This window comes from Drosophila kikkawai, chromosome 2L, assembly GCF_030179895.1.
Source record: "Drosophila kikkawai strain 14028-0561.14 chromosome 2L, DkikHiC1v2, whole genome shotgun sequence".
Lineage (NCBI taxonomy): Eukaryota > Metazoa > Arthropoda > Insecta > Diptera > Drosophilidae > Drosophila > Drosophila kikkawai.
In genome coordinates this window covers 24,390,784-24,407,406 of record NC_091728.1, presented here as the reverse complement: position 1 = coordinate 24,407,406, position 16,623 = coordinate 24,390,784, and the positions used below count along the sequence as shown (strand labels likewise).

The 16,623-nt window shown below is 47.7% G+C and overlaps 4 protein-coding genes across 8 annotated transcripts in view; 2 read left to right on the top strand and 2 right to left on the bottom strand.

Moving 5' to 3' along the window:
• Positions 1–84: 84 nt before the first annotated feature.
• Positions 85–1,900, top strand: Daao1 (D-amino acid oxidase 1). Its single transcript, XM_017172430.3, has 5 exons — positions 85–220; positions 427–816; positions 880–1,003; positions 1,094–1,239; positions 1,290–1,900. Exons 2-5 carry the CDS (start codon positions 629–631, stop codon positions 1,837–1,839), a joined length of 1,008 nt encoding a protein of 335 aa, XP_017027919.1. The 5' UTR covers positions 85–220; positions 427–628; the 3' UTR covers positions 1,840–1,900.
• Positions 1,901–2,328: 428 nt separating this feature from the next.
• Rab3 (RAS oncogene family member Rab3) lies at positions 2,329–8,185 on the top strand. 3 transcript variants are annotated; one of them, XM_017172462.3, is made up of 5 exons: positions 2,329–2,985; positions 6,551–6,800; positions 7,330–7,448; positions 7,510–7,681; positions 7,738–8,185. In XM_017172462.3, exons 2-5 carry the CDS (start codon positions 6,576–6,578, stop codon positions 7,882–7,884), a joined length of 663 nt encoding a protein of 220 aa, XP_017027951.1. In that variant the 5' UTR covers positions 2,329–2,985; positions 6,551–6,575; the 3' UTR covers positions 7,885–8,185. The 3 variants fall into 3 exon arrangements, with proteins under 3 accessions (XP_017027951.1, XP_017027952.1, XP_070140635.1); XM_017172463.3 differs by lacking the exon at positions 2,329–2,985 and adding an exon at positions 6,298–6,432; XM_070284534.1 differs by lacking the exon at positions 2,329–2,985 and adding an exon at positions 6,479–6,494.
• On the bottom strand, positions 4,452–6,421 carry CAH13 (Carbonic anhydrase 13). Its single transcript, XM_017172461.3, has one exon. It carries the CDS (start codon positions 6,221–6,223, stop codon positions 4,640–4,642), a length of 1,584 nt encoding a protein of 527 aa, XP_017027950.1. The 5' UTR covers positions 6,224–6,421; the 3' UTR covers positions 4,452–4,639.
• A 3,104-nt stretch (positions 8,186–11,289) lies between the features above and the next one.
• stan (Protocadherin-like wing polarity protein stan) overlaps positions 11,290–16,623 on the bottom strand; it is a 47,976-nt gene continuing 42,642 nt past the window's right edge. The window contains exons 5-7 of one of the 3 annotated variants that reach the window (XR_001770833.3): positions 14,705–16,576; positions 13,862–14,156; positions 11,290–12,649 (exon numbers count right to left, since the gene is read on the bottom strand). Coding sequence is in view for 2 of the 3 variants with exons in the window: in XM_070286968.1 (XP_070143069.1) it covers positions 13,223–13,300; positions 13,862–13,868; positions 14,705–16,576 (1,957 nt within the window). In the remaining variant the exon portion in view is untranslated. Of the gene's footprint in view, positions 12,650–13,186; positions 13,301–13,861; positions 14,157–14,704; positions 16,577–16,623 lie in introns of those variants that run through there. The other 2 variants (XM_070286968.1, XM_017172416.3) reach the window with 2 other exon arrangements.

Here is a 16,623-nt window from a genome sequence, read left to right as displayed (position 1 = left end):
GCTCGAAAATACCGCACTGCGCGGAACAGCTGATTGGAGGTTAGTATTCTCAGTGGGCACAATAATTTTACAAATTTATCAAATATCAATACAAATTAATTAAAGTCCGATTGGTATTCATTTGACAAGTATTTCTAAAAGTACATTTCGCTAAAAAATAGGAATGGGCGATAAGTAAACAGCTGACAAACGAGCCAATGACAACTTACAGTAGATATTGGTTAGAAGTGACTTTTAACTTTTGACATCAAATTAAGGAACAAAAACAATTTTGGATATCTTTTTTTAATTACATTTTTAATTAGGTTTTTACATTATTAAAAGTTTATTTAAATGCAATAAAACGGTTACCCCACCGTATTGGTTTATATTAACACTGCGTTTTTAATGAGAAACTAATTTTTTAAATAATGTTTACGCGTTTAGAAATAATAACAATGGAAAAGAGCGTTTATTGCACCGGCGATAAACCTTATCAATGTGGACGCCGAGCGGATTTGAGGCGCTGATAAGCTGCAGCCACTATCTACACGGGTACCTTAAAAGCACTCTGTGCAGGTCCGTCGCTCTCAGTACCGGACTGACTTCCCCTTGGACTGGGTAAACAGTTATCAGCGGATCCAGCAGAATGCATTTCGGAGTCTTGGGCAGCGGCATTATTGGTCTCACGACCGCTCTGGAGCTCCAGAAAGAGTTTCCGACGGCACGAGTCTCGGTGATTGCGGATCGTTTCAACGAGGATACCGTTAGCTATGTGGCAGCAGGAATCTTCCGGCCGGGCACCAGCTTCATGGGCCCCACCCAGGAAATTACGCAGTAAGAGTCTACCAGGATCACTGCATACCAGCAGATAAATCAAGAGTTTACCGCGTATAACAGGCAATGGATGACGGACGCCTTCAACTACTGGGACGAGCTGCGTCGCTCCAAGGAGGCTCCTTTGGCCGGTGTGTGTCAGCTCTCTGGCTACATATACTCCCGCACCTCGCCCTCCATCGTACGGGTATGTACAGATGTTGCCGGGCAGTCGTCTATCAGCGATTCTTATCTCGGCGAGCTTAATTCGATTAATTTTCCGTCCCTTCACCCGCAGAACCACTTTATTGAGAAACTTCTGCCTGTTTATCGACGCGCCACGGAAGAGGAACTGAAGCTGTGTCATGGGGGCTGGAAGTACGGCTCATTCTTCACCACCTGCCTGACGGAGAGTCGTCTCTTCCTGCCCTACGCCACCAAAAAGTGAGTGGTTCTGCTTGTTCCAAACTATCCTATGACTAAATCCTTTTCAGATTCCTGGAGAACGGAGGCGAGGTGGTGCGTCTGCATGTAAGAAACTTCTTCGAGGTTCCGCAGAACTACGATGTGCTGCTGAACTGTACCGGAATGGGCGCCAAGGAGCTGTGCGCTGACCAGCACCTGGTGCCCATCCGTGGGCAGGTGCTCAAGGTGCGGGCGCCCTGGGTGAAGACAGCCTTCTATGGGGACTACGATACGTATGTGCTGCCCGGATTCGAAACTGTTACCCTGGGCGGCTGCCGACAGTTCGATAGCTATAACACCGATTGGTGCAAGTATGACAGCATGGCCATCCGGGAGCGCTGCTACGACCTGCTGCCCAGCCTCCGCAAGGCTGAAATTGTCCGGGAGTGTGTGGGTCTGCGTCCGCACCGCTCGGTGGTGCGTGTAGAGCCGGAGCTGATCACGAACTCTGAGGGCAGGCGGCTAAAGATCGTCCACAACTACGGCCATGGGGGCTATGGAGTGACCACTGCTCCAGGAACGGCCAGGTACGCCGTGGGATTGGTGCGCGATCTACTGGCTGGAAATAGCAAACTGTAGGCGGTAAAATTGTTATGGTTACCTGTTGGTCATTAAATTTGTTATACTCTGAATCTTTGAACCCTAATTGACTTTGGTTTATATGCACTGTGCAATAAGTTTGTTAGTGATTTGGTGGTTTATTGAAGTTTATGGTGAATGGCCTGACTATTAAGATAAAAGATCTCTAAAGATAATTAATAGTAGAACTTTAAATGAAGCTCAATTTTATTGAACTCACACATTACATGAAGATTATATTTCATAAACATTCTGAAGTCCCTTGAGAACATTTATTGATTGATTAACAATCTCGGTTTAGTAATTACTTATAACTTAAGCAAGCTTCTATTAAAAAGTAACCTAAGCCTCTTTTTAAGCTAGGCGCTCGGCCAGTGTTAAGAAACGAACGTCAGCGACTTGAATGCGCATGTCCGGCGCATGAATGGAAAGCTCGCTAAAATTCGCCGCGAAAGCTACGCCCACACTCGATTCCGGACGGGCTACCCCAGGCACGGAGAACCATCGATTTTCAGCAGCAGGAAAAGCAGCAGCAGGGAAACTGTGTGGGCAGCAGGCAGTCAGCTAGTCAGTCAGTCAGGTTGAAACAGTTAAATTATGAGAACGTATACAAGACCTGCCCGTATTCGCCGCAGCAGTCAATTCGCCGTCTGAGAGCGAAGGAAGGAAAATTTGTGTGTGTCCTTTGGAGTCGACGTGTCGAAGCGAACGAACTGAATTGCGAGCAGAGCAAGCAGCGAGAAAAACTGGTGAAACTGGCGTAGCATTGCATACGCATTCGCATCCGCATCCGCTGAATAATTGAGCCACTGCAACCACCTGGCCAGACGTGTGTGGGACGCGAGCGTGTAAATAATTGATTGGGTAATCGTAAACAAAGGGAGCAAAGTCGAGTCGAGTCGGAGCACCGCGGCGTATGTTAGTCCAGTGCCAAGGCTGAGCTGCGTCCCTTCTTCCCCCCGAGCGAACAGGACCTGCCGTTGCTACCATTATCGATTTGTGTGTATGTGTGGCTGGCTGAGCGTGTGAGCAACAACACACGGAGGGGCAGGCACAGCACGTCAACAACAGCAGCAGCAGGATCTTCTGCAGGACCAGCATCGCCAGCAACAACAGCAGCAGCAACCGCAGCAACCTCAAGACAGCGTAAGTGCATTTCACATAATACGCATACGCCATGAGTGACCAAAAGCAGTGGACTGTGGCTTGTCATTACTAGTCTCTTTCCTAGGACAATTCCTGGTACCTTCGGGGATAATAGGGTCTTTATATTTCAACTTATATCTATGATTGGTTAATTAAACCCCACTCGTTTGGAAATAGCTTTAAAGGCAAGAGTTATCTATTTTTATGGTGTCTCGTTTTGTTTTTTTTTGGTGCGCCATTTAAATAGCAGTGGAAGTTGGACATGTCATATGCGGGTAATCGATATAAATATATATTTTAACTAGTTGTCGAAATAAGCCTGAAACGCTAGTTGGTTTTATTTACATTGATTCGTATCCAAAAAACTTTGATTTGTGCCTTCAATAGAAACCTGACCGTAATTATTTAGTTACTTCGCTGTAACAACCGACCTCGGCCCCTGTAACCGCAATCAAAAGTTAACAATTGCGAGAGCCCAGACCCAACTTGGGGGATTTCCCCATTCGAAACTGGCGAACTTGCCAACGGAAGCCATTAGCCTGCGAATTGAGCTCGGCTTTTAGTCCATATTGGGTTTCTTATCAATAATTAAACTAGCCCGCAGCTGCCGTCCGCTCAACAGCTGCTTAATCATTGGAAATTTGAAACATGAAAGAGCAGTCAAGGGGTGAGGGAGTGGGGATAGAGGATGGGGATGAGCAGCAGCAGCCACCCCCACGAGGAGGGAAAACAACAGAAAAAAATCGATAATTACACGCAGCCGAGCAGATAAAAACATTTCCACACAGACACACACACCGCCTCTGATAACAGCCGTGTGCCTATTGACTCGAGCCCGTCTGACTTTGTCCTCCTGCCGGGACCCTCTCTCCTGGTTGGGATGCCAGTGCCTGAAGAGGATTTGGCAGAAGCTGGAGCAGGAGTAGGAACAGGACCTGAGGCAGAGGCTGTGGCTGTGGCTGTGGCTGTCCTTTTGCCAGAAATATCCTTGACGATGACGCGCGCGCTCTAGAAGTCGTTCATCAGCAATCCGACAGCATTTTGCCGCTGCGCAACTTTTGATTCGAGGCGGGGGACGGGGCGGCGACTCGGGGCGAGCGGAAACGGATGCTGGAGTTGCCTATATACACAAATTATCGACACAATGTCGCAGCTTGTTGGTCTTGCATATGGAAATCAGGCAGGCAGGCAACCCACCACAAGCGAGGACCGACCATCCCGAATGGGGCTGTAACTGTAAGCCGAGACTGTTGTCACTTAGTCAAGCCAAGGCTGAAAGTTTTCAAGGCCGTCAAGGCACCACCCCGCCCCTGCACCCCGCCACTTACAGCAGTTTCCCTTTGAGTTGTCCCACTGACGTGACAGCCATGCCAAGTCGAACTGGGATAATCAAGTGGGTCCTGCCCTCAGCGGGGAGGGAGAGGAGCGCGCCCATTCCTCGAGTGACAAGTCAGAAGTCAAGGCTGTTGTTGGTTATGCTTCAGAAAATATAAACGCAAACTTGTTTAATCCACACGCATGCGATACAATTAGTTCCCGGCTCACATAGAGCGAGCAGCAGATGGGCCCCCAGTCAGGCCTTGACTACTGATCTAGGTTTCCAGTTTCGCATGCAGTTAGGATAACGATTGGAGTGAGCTTCGTCGTAGCTAGCCTATTCAACCATCTCCAGACGGACCCCAATGTTCACGCCATCGCCAACGCCGCCAATGGCTTCGCCCTTGCAGCCATTCTGGCCGACGCTGAATGCCCTGTTGTCCAGGATCATGGACTCCTCGGGAGGGTTCAGCTGGAGGCCGCACTTTCCGGCGTTGCTGCCGCTGAAGATGACGATGTCGGCGTTGCGAAGAGAACTCTGGCAAGTGGTTTGGGTAGTGATGTCTGGATGCGACCCCTGCTCCGGGGGGGAGTCCTGGCGCATCAGTGTGGTCATGCATATGCTTGTGTTGCTGCTGCTGGTAATTATGGTGGTTGTTTCAATGGTCTCCAGTAGCTGTCCCTCGTCTTCGGATGCGATGGCGGTGGTAGCAGCAGCCTCGTGTTCCCGCTCCACTTCAAGCTCCAGCTTCCTTTGGCGCTCGATCGCCTGAAGCCGTTCCATCTCCTGCAGCTGCTCCCGCTCCAGGCGCTCTTCCCGCTCCTCCTGGGCCTGCTGCTGGCAGAGCTCCACTTGCATACGGGCTAGCTGGGTGGCGTCGTAGGGACAGAAGCAGTTCAGGCTCACCACTCGATTGCCCACCTGCTGGACTGGACGGCAGTTGCGAGTTATTGGCGAGACCCCGTCCGGACCCAGGAGCAAGCGGAAGTGGCGCAGCTGAAAGTCGCTAATGGCCAGCGACTCGGGGAAGATGAACCACTCGGTGCCTTGGTAGCATGGAGGATGGGTCAGCGACCCTCCGTAGGAGTAGAAGCCGGTGCGGAAGGCGTAGATTAAGTAGGAGAGCGGAAAGGGCGGGATTTCCACACGCTTCCCTGGCTTCTGGACCAGGCGCAGATTCTGCACGAGCGGATCTAGGAATGGATTGTGGGCGGACAGCTCAAAGACATAGCCGAGCATAAGGAGGTCGTAGCTGCTGGTGCAGGGGCGCGGAACGCCCGACCCGGCGCGGTGCATCACCTGCATCTCCAGCGGGAACTTGCGGTGGTTGATCGTGTGCTCGGATCCTTCGCTGTTGCACCAGCCCCAGTGGAAGCGCACTTCCACGAAGGTGTAGCAGGCCAGCAGGTCTGCTCCGCTGATGGTTGGGGCATTACCGCGGAACTGGGCACGGAGCACCAGGGTTTGGCCCGTATTCTCCAGCTGGATGCTGGCTGGTATATCGTCATAGTGGTTCCAGTTGAGCAGCTCCCTTATGGCCAGTCGCTGGATCTGACTCTCGTCAATGTTTATCGGACTCTGATAGTGGATTTTCTCCACTCCACATCCGATAGATGGCTCGGGCTGTCCCTGCCAGGTGTGTGGGCCATGCGCCATGTCATAACCATATCCCGAGCTGGGACATTTCGAGCTGGAACAATAATTACCCCCAAATCGTAGGGGATTCCGTACCCACAAACGCGCCCGTTGGTATGCCTCCTTGAGCGAATCCTGATCTGCCTGGTATGCAAGGCCCACCAGCAGGCACAGAGCTGTGGTAAGCAGCGGATGCTGAACCACTTGTGCCAGCACCTGGCCTATTACCAGGTAGAGAAACTGGGCCAATAGGCCCAGAACGGTCCCCAACGTGGTGTCGAACATATTTGACTTAGCCAGAGATCCAGTCAGCCTTAAGTGAAACGATAGCTGTGTAAAAAAGTATCCAAAACGTAGAAAAAGTACCAAAAACAGAACTCAAGAACTATATTTTACGCTTTCTTTCGATTTTCGGAGTTATTTTTTAGACTAAATTTGAACGGTCTATCACTGGGTATTCGAATGTGTTTATGGACGACTGAGACTCCATTGAGGTCTGCGAAGCAATAAGCCAGTTGACATAGAATTCCATGGCTCCTTGTTCGATCTGATATCGGTTTTTTTTTTAAGTTTTCCCGCCTCATCTGAATCTTAAATCTCATTTCTTTGCAGAAGCAAACCGCTCTAGACCTACACAATGGCCAGCGGCGGAGACCCCAAGTGGCAGAAGGATGCCGCCGATCAGAACTTCGACTACATGTTCAAGCTGCTCATCATCGGCAACTCCAGCGTGGGCAAGACCAGCTTTCTCTTCCGCTACGCCGACGATAGCTTCACATCCGCCTTCGTTTCCACGGTGGGCATCGACTTCAAGGTGAAGACCGTCTTTCGGCACGACAAGCGCGTTAAGCTCCAGATCTGGGTGAGTACACAAGCGTGGATATATATTTGAGTCGAGCAAAGTGTTTGCCTACTTTTACGGGCACTCTGCCATGTGCAGAGCTCTGGCTTGACCTCGATTAGTTTTGTGGCGGCGGGGGCGAATGAATCATCCGGAGGAGAGAAGAGACAGAGAGCATTAAACCAGAAACCCGAGACATTGATTTATTGATTGGGCATCGCCGTGGCCGAAGGTGCGCGCAGGTGAGCGCACTCTCGAGAGTCCTCGTCTAATGTGGGGGCGTTCCGGATGCCAATCTTGTTTTCAGTTATAAATTAAGGCAATGACAATGCTTTAATGTTCTCAGCAATATTAATTGAAAGGTTCGAAGGTTTAGGTTGGCTTAAATTCATTTGTTCTTTTAATTAACAGTCTTGACTTTTAATAGAAAACTGGTTTTATTTCTTATAGTTTTATTTCATTTCATTCACCCATCCTTTTAATATGTAGGAATATTTTCTAGATGTACTATTTCTAATTTAAATTCTGAAAATTGCATTTCTTTTACCAGGACACGGCTGGACAGGAGCGATATCGCACTATCACCACAGCCTACTACCGCGGCGCCATGGGTTTCATCCTGATGTACGATGTCACCAACGAGGACAGCTTCAACTCAGTGCAGGACTGGTGAGTGTCCCTAGCGGCACGTAATGTTCTTTTAACATTTCTTACATTACCTATACCTTAGGGTTACACAAATCAAGACGTACTCGTGGGACAATGCCCAGGTGATCCTGGTGGGCAACAAGTGCGACATGGAGGACCAGCGTGTGATTAGCTTCGAGCGCGGCCGCCAGTTGGCCGACCAATTGGGCGTTGAGTTCTTCGAGACGTCCGCCAAGGAGAATGTGAATGTCAAGGTGAGTAAGAGTCTCTATATGGAGATACCCAAGATCACTGGACACCCACTTTGCAGGCTGTGTTCGAGCGTCTGGTGGACATCATATGCGACAAGATGTCAGAGAGCCTGGACGCGGATCCGACGTTAGTGGGCGGCGGCCAGAAGGGACAGCGGCTGACGGATCAGCCGCAGGGCACGCCCAATGCCAACTGCAACTGTTAGAGCTCGGGATGATGGAAGGGCAGGAGGATCCTGCGTGGGAGGAGGAGAAGCACCACAACAACAGCAACAAACCACAGACAACAGAATTGGAAACTAGCTAATTAGTCAGCATTGAAACGAGGTACTCGCCGCTAATCCTTCAGTAAGCCGACGACGAAAAGGCGGAGATAAAGATAATGATGATATATATATACGTGCTTCCCCCCCTCGGGGAAGGGCACTATGTTTGTATCGATATGTGTATGTATATCCTTTGCGTTCGGTCGTCTCAGTGTAAATGTCAAAATGTTATTTAATCCGATGTTTGAATTGTAATTTGTAATTGGTAATTGGTAAATCGGTGAATTGGTAAATCGGTAAATCGGTGAATTGGTAATTTGTAAACTTGTAATTTAATCGGCTGCCGCAGCGTGGAACGATTTGAGTTGAGTGTGCGAGTGGAACCGATCGCAAAGAAGTTGAACAAGAGCAAAGAATTTAACCAAAGTCCGAAGTTCGGCACTAATTAAGCGTGCACCCCGAGTGCCGCTTGGCTGCTGACCCCTGGCCACCACTCGAGGCCAGGTCGGAGCCAGGCAGTATGAGTATCTCCTCCACACCCATGTATATACGCTGGCTGAACTGTACAGTTTGCGATGCTTGACGAAACGCACAAAGCTAGCGGAATCGGTGAAATCGAAATCGAAACAGACAAACTAACTATAGCTACACTATCTGTATCTGTACGCCCCACACTCACACCACCCATGTATATGTATGGCTACACACACGAGCACATGGCACACAGCACACACCACACACAACACAAGACCCGACACACACCGCGATACAGATATGGTTAAACCTAGACCCAAAGTCCCTGGCTTGGAGCAAACACACAAACAGAAGGCTAAGTGGTAAGCCGTTATTATTAAATATTATGATTATTATTATTATGTACGTATGTATTTATGTAGTGAAATGGAAAATTGTAATGTGTTGCAAATGATAAATGAAATATATACATCAAATATACATAGAGTACTACTACTGCTACCCAGACCCGCATGCCATACGACAGAGGTAGTTGCAGTTTTCTGTTCCCTTCCGTTGAGTCCGTGTTCCGTGACAATAACCCCGCAGGAGATCAGGATCAGGCTAGGGATCAGGGAGAGTTAGCATCCCCTCCCCTCGAGGTCAGGCAACCGAGATTGGATTTCCACCGCTTCATTTCCGTGTCCCTCACCTCCATTTCCCACCCCCTCGAGACTGTTGCGAACTGAATCCGGATTGCGCGTCACTTGAACCCACCGAGCCAGCTGAGAGATCGGTGCATTTAATTTGCCAGCCCCTTCCGACCCCGAAACCCGACACCAGAACCCCCTTTTATATGCACACCACCCACTTTTCTACCTGTCTGCTATACAAGGCTTTCCTTTGTTAACGCTTTAATGACACCACGAACTACGAACTACAACCGCTGCCGTGACTAAATTTGAGCAGAGATTAGGCGGAATGAGGACTTACTTTTGAGGGCCGCTGAGCACAGGCTGACCATGCTGAAATCTGAACAAAAACTGAATATATATATATATATATAAACTATATGTGTATTTGCCAATGCTCGTTAATGTTAAATATGTGTACAAGCAGAGTTTCACTTGAATTACGATTAAATTAAAGGCATATCGCTGTATTATAAATACCCAAAAACGAACACAAAACGAAATCGAGACCCCGAAGTCAGGCCCAGAGGAAGTCCACCACACAAAATGCACAACGACGAGTTGCTAAGAGGGGAAGGGAAATAGAACTGGGACGTGCAGATGGAGCAGAAGGGATAGATGGCTTTGGAAAAGTAAGAGATAGTAGGGAAAATCCTATACGAAAATGCCTTAAACGAGCGAACGATCTTCCGCTGATTGGTCTGTTTTGGCATTCGAACTGTTTTGTAAAATAATTAATCATACAACGTGCATAGCCACCTCTTCAAGTATTTGTCTTTGTATTCGTACGTGGATTCGCTTTTAGTCAAGCCCCAATAATTAAATAATCCAACCGAGTTAAACTAAACATACGACTAAACCAAACCAAAAACCAAAAGCAAAACGGAGTAAAATCAAATCAAATAAAACGAGAAACAATTGTTGATGAATTCGTGCATAGGCATAACGCAAACAGGCATTTTTGCGCTACATTGTTGTCATTTAAACAAATACTTAGCATATATTGATTATTGCATTGTGTACTCTCAGCTAAACCAAATATTTGTAAACCCTACGAAAGGCATTCCAATTCCGATTCCAGTTCCGAAACAAAACGATAACGAAAACGAATAACAAAACAATGGCATTATTTGTATTCCATTTGAATTGCAGCAGGCAAATAACCCCGGCTAGGAAATGTATACAAGAGTGTCAAGCTAAAATAATTCAATATATTATTCAATGATGGTTTTTAAACACTTACAACACACATCTGCATACCCGTACTTATGAGGATACTAACATAGATATACAGATACACACATATATACATAATATACACATAATGGTATTGAAATTATTGTATTCCCATAATAAAATATATGCAAAAACAAAGGTGTATGGTAAAACAAAGAACCGACTTCTGTGTATTTTTACGGGGGTTCATCCATTGTCCAGTTTATCCATTTCGATTGGGCAACGAATTCGAACTAAATATCTAAATAATGGTTTTGATGTTTATTACGTATACGCAGTGTTGCTGGTATGTATTTTTAAAAAGAAGCATATAAAACTATGAAAAAGTACTCCTCAGGCATTGGATATCTTCTTCATAAGTGGCGTTCGGACTTTAATTGGGCAAAAAACTAGAATTTTATCCCTAAAGAATGTTTGCTATGTTTATTGCGTATACGCAATGTGGTCGGAATACATTTATTCAAAAAGGCAGAAATTTCATTGACGTCTTCAACTGTTTTGAAATACTATAAAGTCCATTTGTAGGTAGCAAACAGGTTCCTTTAGCTTCTCCTTTATTTTTGCAAATAATGTCTTTCAATTATTTAAAATACATATGCAAAAATAAATAACTTAATAATATTAAAAGTAATCATAAAATACAAATAGTATAGTTATAAATACATACCAGCTCTCTGCAAACTTTGTAATCAAAGTCCTCTCCACATTTACTTATTTTTCTGCAACATTGCAAATTCCTACACACATTTTAATGGTTAGCTGTGAAGGCACTTAATTTGTGCTCTTTATCGCCTTAAAGTTAAAAGTCCATTGAAATTTATGGGGCCATAAATGCCCTCTGATGCCTGAGTTATAGATGGCTGCCATTTATTTTTGCAGCTTGAGAGCTTGCACAGGCCTCTAGTTATGGACCCCCCTTTTTGACAAAAAGAAAATTGCTCCAGTTTATTCTCCATATCTGGTATGTATTTTACACGCTTTATTCAGATTGATATATGTACTTGTATAATTTACAATTAAATAAGTCAATTCACATAAATATCATATAATGTGTGTGCTGCAGAGCAAGCCGTACGCGGGACATACACTCGAGTTAAAGTTACAGTTAGTTGGGCTTATGAATTATTTATAAATTGTACACGGTTCACAGGGCTTGAGAGTGGCTATTGCTGAGTCGGGGATCAAACTGTTGAGCAAGCTTTCCAGCTGGCTCCGATATTATAGACAGATATAGTACGTATGCGAATATATATAGATATGCTTATGCTGCGCTTGTGTGGGCCCCCTGTAAACACGCTCCTGGGTGTCCTGAATTTATATTACTTTTTCTATGTGTATTGAGTATGATTTTGAACTTGATGTCATGGTACAGTCGTCGCAACGCTCCTTCCCAGTTCGGACTCGGTCTAGGGCTAGTAAATGCTATCAATTAAAACTAACTCCCGAACTAAATGGCAACGGATGTGCGAATGCGGATGGGGAGGCTGCTGCTGGCCAACTTTCGCCGATTACTTTCCATTTACAAGTTCCCTTTCTCGACCTCCACTAATTTGGCATAATAAGCTCGAAGCTCGAGGCACACAACGTGTTTACTTTGTTTACTTGCAGTTTGCTCTAACTAACGTGGCCCTGCGACGGCCATTTTGTCCACTCTGGACACATGTGACTGGGCCTAAATGCACAAACTCGCTGCATGCATGAATGGTGGTAAGGAGTGAGGGGTGAGGGGCTTAATTGTAATAGCAGAAACGCAAATGCATAAAATCAGTCTGACTTGTTTTAATACATAATTACACATTACAATTTATAATACATGCACAATCCCGGGCGAGTAAAGCGTATTTCGTGATTCCCGAAACGAAATACAACTGGCGGCCCTTTTGTGTTGCTTTAAACTAATTACGAGTAAATGCCTAAAAAAGTGTTATAAATATTTATGCTCATATTCGTATTTGCTGCAGCTATCGTATGTACTAAGCGCTATTTACGTAAAATTAAGTGGCCAGCGAGTGTGCGGGTGTTGTGTGTTGGGTGTGCTTCTATGTACAAAGTTTTAATGAGGGACTTATGGCAGCTTGGCGCCCGTAAGTGTGCTATGGAATCCGGCCCGAGGCGGAGCTCAGGCCTCCGTGTGGCTCCTGTAATGCGGCTTGCGTCTAATGGTGGCGAAGTATGGCGCTGGCTGTTTGGTGCGTTGCTGCTGCAATTGTTGCAGCTGCTGCAGGTGCTGCTGATGTTGCTGCTGCAGCTTCGACTGCGACGGCGACGGCGACTGGGACTGGGACTGTCGTCACACTGTGGTCTCGTCATCATCAATATTCCGCCTGTTTGGGAATTGTAGAGAATTAGTCGGAAGCTGCATTTGGCAGGTCTTTCATATATTGCAAATGACTAAACTATGCTACTCTCTATACTCTAATTTACGTGCTTCATTACGGCGTGCACCTGTGCGATAAGTTGGAATTTGCGGCAGTCTCATAAATTGCATGCAACGTTCGTGCATATTCGAACGTGTTTAATGTTAAATTTGGTTGAAGCGAAAGCATAATTTATGCAACTGAATTATCAAAGTGAAAAAATAAATACATAAATCTATGGGGGGACGTGTGTGTGTGTGTGTGAAGTTTTTGAGGTATGTTGTGTGTGTTTGGTGTGGTTAATATATGTATATGCTGCTAATGGATTCAGGGTGATTCTTTTTTTCGGTAAATCATAATCATTATCGGGCGCCACTCACATCGGTAATTAATTTACTAAAGGGGGACTCTGCTTAAACGCAACATTTGACATTAATTTAGTGTACGAAAATCATTTGCTAATTCACTCAGTCACTCTGTAACTAGGACTGACTGGGGGAGTGGACTAGGACTAGCTAAGCGGAGGATATTGCTCCGATTCTATGCCATATACCATATTGTTAGCGACCAGGGGTACTGCTGCCTCTGCTGCCGGCGGTGCAGCCAAATAATGTCGAACTGTGGAGATGTTCAGGTTTGTATTTAAGGTTTCTTATCTGTTTCTGACTCTGCTGCTGTTGTGGATGCTGTGTGTTAGTGGGTTTGTGGTGGGTGGGATGAGGGGCGCATGATTGATACACAAACTGAATGCCTTGTTAGATGAGAGAATTAATAAATGCGTGTGATAAATGCAGAATTCAATATTTTACACGTTCCAATTAAATGCAGCAATTCGAACATTCGGATTACAAATTAGAAACGAGAGAGAGATTCAACTGATTCGATTAATCAAACTAATAATAAACAAAACAAACATTCGGGCTCGGGGAGGCTTACAGAAATCAAGATTCAATATTTACATTCAATTTCAAATGGTCAAATCAAATTAAAAACTGGTGCACTTCGAAATTAGTTAAAGAGATCGAATCGAATCGAAGCGATGCACTTTTCGCTCACTCCGGCTACGGAAATCGAAAATAAAAATCAAAAGGGAGGAAAAACGCAAACGAAGACGTTGATGGAGAGTGGAAAATGGGAATGTGATGTGCGACTTGAAAATGCATTTTCCTTGTGGTTTACCTCGGAGCTGTAGTTGTTGTTGTAGTTGTAGTACATGTGGTGTGGTGGTTGTTTGATTTGGTTGGATTTTTGGGTTTGGATGGAACATGGAGAACACGGGGCAGCCATAGCGTTTTGCATTACGTCGAATTTCATTTTGCCGTTTGGTAGTTTTTTTGTGGTTAAGAGTGTGTGTCGTGTTTAGTTTTATTTTGTCAATGATAGAGAGAGAGAAAGAGAGAGAGAGCACGAGATGGGAGAGAAAGATAGTGAAAGATAGTCAAATTAGATTTGCTTCAAACGTTCCCAGGACCAGCTGAAAGGATATGGATTGGCGCATGAGTGAGTGTGAGCATGTAAGCGTGCAGTGTGGATGAGAGCGTTTGTACCACATTCATTGTTTTCAGGTTTCATTGTTGTGGGTTCGGTTCAGGGGGTTCATGTCATTGTTAAGAAATTGAGAAAACGGAGAATCGAAAACAAAGGACCTCAGATTAATTGCTGGAATCAAAAATGGAGAACGCACAGGACTGGGAGGACCGGGAGGAGTCCTCCAACCAAAACTAATCTCTATAGGCCAACGCAAAATCAAATCAAGAGACGGGATGTACACCGAGTACAAGAAGCATTAACTCTGGCCACCAGAACCACAACGAAACTGAAAGCAAAACCGAAACCGAAACCGACTCACAGACCCACCACCTAGTGCTGGAAAGTCTGAGAAATCTGTGTGTCAAGTCCACTCTTATCACCAGCTTCTGACATTGTGTCAACTTTATTCACTCTGAGGTCTATGGCTTCTCTCACAGATTTCTCGGACCTGCCAGAAGGCGGGGGTACTTCTTGTGTGCTTCAAAAACTCACTCGGTGTCCGTGATGCTGGCCAACGGCCCCAGTGGCTGCATGGGCGCCACCATGCTGGAGGGCGGGGATGAGGCTCTGGAGCTGTGCCGAGATCCCCCGCCGTTCAGAGTGTGCCGTGCCATCAGGCCCGGATTGTTGACATCGTTGACCAGGCCCAGACCCGGCGGCGGCGGCTGCATCAGCTGCGATCCGTGGAGCGATGGCGGTTGCGTGTGGCTTAGCTTCCTGGCCGGCAAGTGGTCCTCCTCCGCGGTGTACGGGAAGTGGTAGCCATTCTTATCCGAGCCCTCGGATAGTCTGTCCTGCAGGTGGTGTTGCTGCTGCTGGAGCTGCTGTTGCTGTTGCTGGTGGTAGTCATTCTTCAGCAGCGAGTGCACCGAGTGCAGCGAGTCCGTGGCGTAGGCGGGCTGCCGCTTCAGGCTGTAGTGGCCGTCCCTGGAGCCGTAAATATCAGGGGTGATGCGGTCCTTGGAGAGATAGGGAGACTCCGACTTGGCGCCCAAGTAGCCGCTACCCAGCGTGCGCTGCTTGTCGTAGATGTTGTCGCTCAAGTAGGCCGCGTCCGGATGGAAGCTGCGCATGTGGCCGATGGTCTGGGAGCCACTGCCGCCGCCTGGATAGTCCTTCTCGCTGCCGTAGTGACTGGGCGGCTTGTAGGAGCCGTACTTGTCCGGATATTCGCCCCTCCGCCCGTACAGGCTGTCCTCGTAGCCGTCTCGTGCATCCCTTATGTTCTCCAGGATAGAGGGCGGCATGTTGATCTTGTTGTGGTGCTGCTGGAGGTAGCTGGTGTCCGTGAGATCGGGATTGGGCAGTGGGTTTGGCGAGATGGTCATCTTGGCCTGGCCATGCACGTGTTCGTTGTCGGAGCCCGTATCCTGGGACCAGCGTCCAATGTTCGGCGGCGACTGCAGATACGCGTCCGGCAGCTGACTGGACCAGCGAGGGGCGTACACCGGCTTGCTGACGCTGGGGAAGAGCTGCGGACTCTGCACTACATTCAGCTCTGGCGGTGTGGTGGCCTGCACATGCTCCGTGATGTTGGGCAGGTAGGCTGGCGTTGAACTCACTGCCGTGCTGCGATGCGTGCCCGAGGATCGGGCCGTGCGGGATTCGTCGTCGTCGCTGGAGTGACTGGAGGCCAGCTCTAGGGATCTTCCATCCGTTTCCGAGCCCGAGTCCGAGTCCTTCCGCTGGCGGCGCGGTTTCTCTTCACCTCCCCTACTTCGTCCGGTTGTGGAGGACTCAAAGCCCCTCAGGAAGCTGGGCGCATCACTGGCCGAATTGTAGTTTGAGGTGGATGTGGAGGTTTGTCGCAGCTGGCCATCGCTATAGGGACTCGAGCTAGTCTTTGCCGTGCTCCTCGAGGTGGTGCTGCTGGCGCTAATGCCTATGTTTCTACGTGTAGTCGTGTCGTATCCTCCGGCCAGGAAATTGTTAGGCCTGGCTGTCCCGTTCACATTGTGGGAGCTATTGCTGACCACCATCGAGGAGTCCAACAGTGGTACTTTTCGGCCCATGCAGCGCAGACAAGTGCGCTGGAGATTCTCCCGTACCCGCTTGTTGATGATGCAGTATCCGATGAGGCAGAAGAGCGCATGGAGGAGAACCACGCCGGAGAGCAGCAAGCTTAGTAGCTGCGAGTGCTCCGAGGCGGCCAGGACCGCTAGAACCCACATCACGCCCATCAGGGGCAGGGACACCACCGACAGCCAGAGCAGAGTGCGCAGGTTGCCAAAACCGAGGACGTGGTCCTTGAGGGTAAAGGCCGCCTTCACGGATACGAACAGAATCAGAAGGTTCACCACGGACATGCCCGCGATGGGCCCCACGAGCCACCAGACCACGGGCTCGTACACAGATAGCCAGCAGCTGAAAGAGAGTAGGAATTCATTTAGGTTAATATATCGATAGTTATC